The 4,693-nt window shown below is 36.4% G+C and overlaps 1 protein-coding gene across 1 annotated transcript in view; it reads left to right on the forward strand.

Moving 5' to 3' along the window:
- Positions 1 to 4,438, forward strand: part of LOC144960169 (sex peptide receptor-like) — a 154,827-nt gene extending 150,389 nt beyond the window's left edge. Inside the window, exon 6 of the mRNA XM_078893185.1 lies at positions 2,645 to 4,438. Within this exon, the coding sequence (XP_078749311.1) occupies positions 2,645 to 2,866 (222 nt within the window). The 3' untranslated portion in view covers positions 2,867 to 4,438. The remainder of the gene's footprint in view (positions 1 to 2,644) is intronic.
- The last annotated feature ends 255 nt before the right edge of the window (positions 4,439 to 4,693 follow it).

Consider the following 4,693-nt stretch of genomic DNA (forward strand, 5'->3'; position numbering starts at 1 on the left):
CAGGCTTCGGATACTGCATGAATTATCTCTCTCCATTCCTCCCTGTCTCTTGCTTTTTCAAACAGCTCTTGGATTGTTAGGTTGGTGAAGCCCTTCAGTTGGTCTATGAGTGTTTTTCTTTGTCTCCCCGGGCGCGTTTACCGGGTATTTTTCCACAACTTGCCAGGTATTCATTCTTATCTTTCCTTACTATGTGTCCGAAAAAGGATAGTTGTCGATCCACTATTAAGGGCATTAGTTTCCTTTGTTGGTATGTTTGTTTTAGCACTTCTTCGTTCGTTTTGTGTGCAGTATACGATATTCTCTGCATCCTTCTCAAGCACCACATTTCAAAAGCTTCAATGTTCTTTTGTGTTTCTGCATTTGTAGTCCAGCTTTCGCATCCGTATAACAAGATTGGCCACACGTAGCACTTCAAGACTCGGAATCTAATCCCGAACGACATCTGTTTGTTTTTCAAAATGTTTCCCAGGTCCATGAAGGCCTGTTTGGCATTGAGTTATTCTTGCTCGTATGTCTCGGTTACATCTTCCATCTGTTGTCACTATTAAACCTAGGTATTTAAAACTTTCTACGTTGGTAAGTTGCTCGCCGTGAATCGTTATATTGCAGGTGTTGTTGTTTTCGGGGTTTTTCTGTATTACCATGCATTCCGTTTTGGTGATATTCACTTCCATTCCCTTGGCTTCACTATCTACTACCACTTTGTCAACAATCTTTTGAAGTTGGATTTCTGATGTTGCAATGAGTACCGTATCGTCTGCGTATCTTATATTGTTTATGTTGTGACCTCCTACTTTTATTCCCTCCATATTAATAATAATAATAATAATAATAATGATAATAATAATAATAATAATAATAATAATAATAATAATAATAATAATATAATAATAATATAATGATGATGATGCTGATAATAATAATAATATATAATAATAATAATAATAATAATAATAATAATAATAATAATAATAATAATAATAATAATAATAATAATAATAATAATAATAATGATAATAATGATAATAATGATAATAATAATAATATAATAATAATAATAATAATAATAATAATAATAATAATAATAATAATAATAATAATAATAATATAATAATAATAATAATAATAATAATAATAATAATAATTTAAAAAAAATAATAATAATAAGTCAACGTTGTGCCGCTGGGAGAGGGACTCAACCCCATGACCTACCGGTCCTAAGGCGAGTGCCCTACTAAAAGACCACAAAACATGTCGTTAAACGGCGGTCCATTGCCCTATTGCCCGGACGGGGCGGGCTAGTCAAGTCATTTTTATCTATAGATAGTATGCGCTTGGCTAAGAAGCTCATAACATTGCCATCCGGAAGTATAACGGACCAACACACAAAACTTTGTGTATCCATGAACGTTTATAGTCAGGTTAATACAGTTCAATGAGCATTAATCATAAACGCGAATGGCAAAAAACAATAACAAAGACCTGAGTGACGTCATCTCCGAACTATGTATAGATAGTATGCACCTGGCTAAGAAGCTCATAACATTGCCATCCGGAAGTATAACGGACCAACACACAAAACAGTGTGTATCCATGAACGTTTATAGTCAGGTTAATACAGTTCAGTGAGCATTAATCATAAACGCGGATGGCAAAAAACAATAACAAAGATCTGAGTGACTTCATCATAGAGCTATCTTCGAACTGGCGTTAAATTTGGTGATAGATACTAACTGTGAGATTTTGTAATTGAATTTCATCAGTGAGATTTGTTGATGTAAAATTGACGTTAATAGAATTTTGGTGAATTTGGCTGGAATTTTTAATGAAATGTTGTCTGGCCGACATGTTATAATTTATCTGCCTGTCCATTTCAATCTTAATTATAATTCAATAACAAGTTTGAGTAACAGATGTTATCTATTTCTTTCCTTTCTTTTTTTTTTTTTTTTTTTTTTTTTTTTTGTTGTTACCAACCATTTTCAGAATTTTCCCCAAAAAATTCACACACACCCAACACAAAAATAGTTTTTTCTTACTCAAACAGAAAAGCAACAAATACATTCTAAGCATAATATTGATCAGCAAAAATGAACTCTACAACACAGTGTCACGTTTTTATAGCTATAAAAATAACATTTTATTTAAATTGTGTGATTTACAAAATAAATCTGAATAATAAAAGTGCTGGTTGGATCGTAAGAAAAAAAAAAACGTGCGGCTATGTGGTCTAGTGGTATGACACTCGCTTTCGGATCGGAAGGTCCTGGGTTCGAGCCTCGTGCTCGGCGCATAGTTGAGTCCTTGGAAAAGGCTCTCTACTCACATTCTCTCACCGTACTCAGGTGTAAAATGAGTACCTGACCGTTAACAGCGTTGTCTTTGTCCGAAAAATTGTAATATCGCCTAACAGGCGTCATGTCCCGTCCTACATGTTAAATGTTGCTGTTGACCAGGGACCCTTTGTAAAGCGCTTTGAGCACATTTAGTGGATATTGCGCTATATAAAGCTCAATTAAAATTAAATCGTAACTAATGTGACGATGAATTTCCTATGGTTGGTAAGGAGGGTGTTAATGTTAATATAATATTATCATTTTTATATTAATAAAAATATTTCTTTTCTATTTTGATCCTACAGGTACTCAGCCTCTTGTCCAACTTCTTCATCCTACTCAGCTACCCACTCAACTTCTTCATCTACTGTGGCATGAGCAAGCAATTCAGGGAGACGTTCAAACGGCTTTTCACCGGATCCGACTTGCCGGTCGATAAGGAGTACTCCCAGTACATGACGCTGGCCACGGAAAACGGCAAGAGTACGGCCGTGACCGCGACGGCCGGCGACGAGACGGCCTTATGACGGCGCCGGGATAAGGAGGAAGAGGAGGAGCAGGAGGAGGAGGAGGAGGAGGAAGCGAAGACGGAAACGTGCACGGATAACGGTGCGTTCTATCATGCCTTGGACGGCGAGGAAACGGCTCTATGACGTCATTTTAAAAGCAAAATAACGCATTGGACGGCGAGAAAACGGATGTGTGACGTCATTTTAAAAGCAAAATAACGCCTTGGACGGCGAGAAAACGGATGTGTGACGTCATTTTAAAAGTAAAATGACTTCCTTGGACGGCGAGAAAACGGAAGTGTGACGTCATTTTTAAAGCAAAATGCTAAAAAAAATACTATTATATTTCATTCTCTTGCAAAGGAATAGCGTGCAGAGAACCTGGTTTTCACGGAATCGTGAATAGATACTGTGCGCTTAGCTAAGAAGCTCACAACATTGCCATCCGGAAGTATAACGGACCAACACACAAAACTATGTGTAAAACCATGAACTTTTATTGTCTGGATAATACAGTTAAGTGAGAATTACTCATAAACGTGGATGGCAAAAAAAAACAATAATAAAGACCCGAGTGACGTCAACTTCATTCTATCTATAAGGTGTATTTTATCGTGTATACGCGAAAATATTGGTCAGGAAAGACTTGGTCTTATGAGAACGTCAACAAATGTTTGTTTTATCGGAAATTCCCAATAATACAGGATACTCTCTCAATAACTGGGATGGTAAAAGTATGGCCGTTACAAACCCTCGGCAAAATGCTTCAGCAGTCGTGACGTCACTTCCCTCGTAATGACGCGTAGTAACTTAGTAACTGGTTCTAAACTCTCGGAACAACGGCGGCGGACTCCCTTATGAAATATTTCTCCGACGAGCATAAAAGTGTATCCAGAGGAGAAAAAACATTATAAATCTGATCATGCTTTGACTTTTATACATTCTGATCACGTGACATGTGAAAACGTTCTAGCCAGCATGAAGAATAGTATAGAAAGTACAATTTTTTTTTGTTTAGAACCAAGCTGCTGGTTGATATGGCGGACGTGACATCAGACTATTTAATCCAATTGGACTGCGTAAGGACGGCGATATGAAACGGAAACGTCTAAGTTTCAGGAAGATTACTCGTTTGTTTGTTTTTTATCACGCTTCGAACGGACTAGAAACGTCTCAATGATATCACATGAATATGCAGATTTTTTGAAGCTAAGAAATATGGTTTGCCATCATCAGCTCTTTGCAAATAAATGGGAAAAAATGATGAATCCAGTGCTTACAAAATATTGCACGGAAATTATTTATTCTAAATCGTGTTATTAAGATGTTGATATTTCGTAACTTGTGTCAAAGTTGACTTTTGACAATAATAATAATAATGATGTGTCAGTACTTCCCAAAACGTGATTTTGTTGGGGTTTTTTTGACAATTGAGGACGGCAAAAACTGCGATCTTGGCGGCAAAAATGCCGGAGATACGACGACGGTGTTATAACGTCAACGAAAAGAAAAGAAAGAAAAAATGGGACGGGTACGTGCACGGAAAACGTTTCGCTTTGTTGTTCTTTCTGTGTGCAAAAAAAAAAAAAATAATAATAATAACGATAAATATTGAATTGTGAGCTTCAATTTATTAGACGAAGACAGATACTGTGGATGTTTCGGATTTCCCCTTTATCAACAAAACAGGATGAATGAAACACTCAGACGAGTGTGATAATGTGATTATTGTGATAGTGGTGGCGTTGATAAGGTGAATGCGTGCATGAAATGAAACGATTCGATGACGTCATGACATTCATAATATTATGAGATAACAATGGAATTCATCGGATTTTAAATTTT

This window comes from Berghia stephanieae, chromosome 14 (genome assembly GCF_034508935.2).
Source record: "Berghia stephanieae isolate SIO BIC M18660-M18661 chromosome 14, UCSD_Bste_1.3, whole genome shotgun sequence".
NCBI lineage: Eukaryota > Metazoa > Mollusca > Gastropoda > Nudibranchia > Aeolidiidae > Berghia > Berghia stephanieae.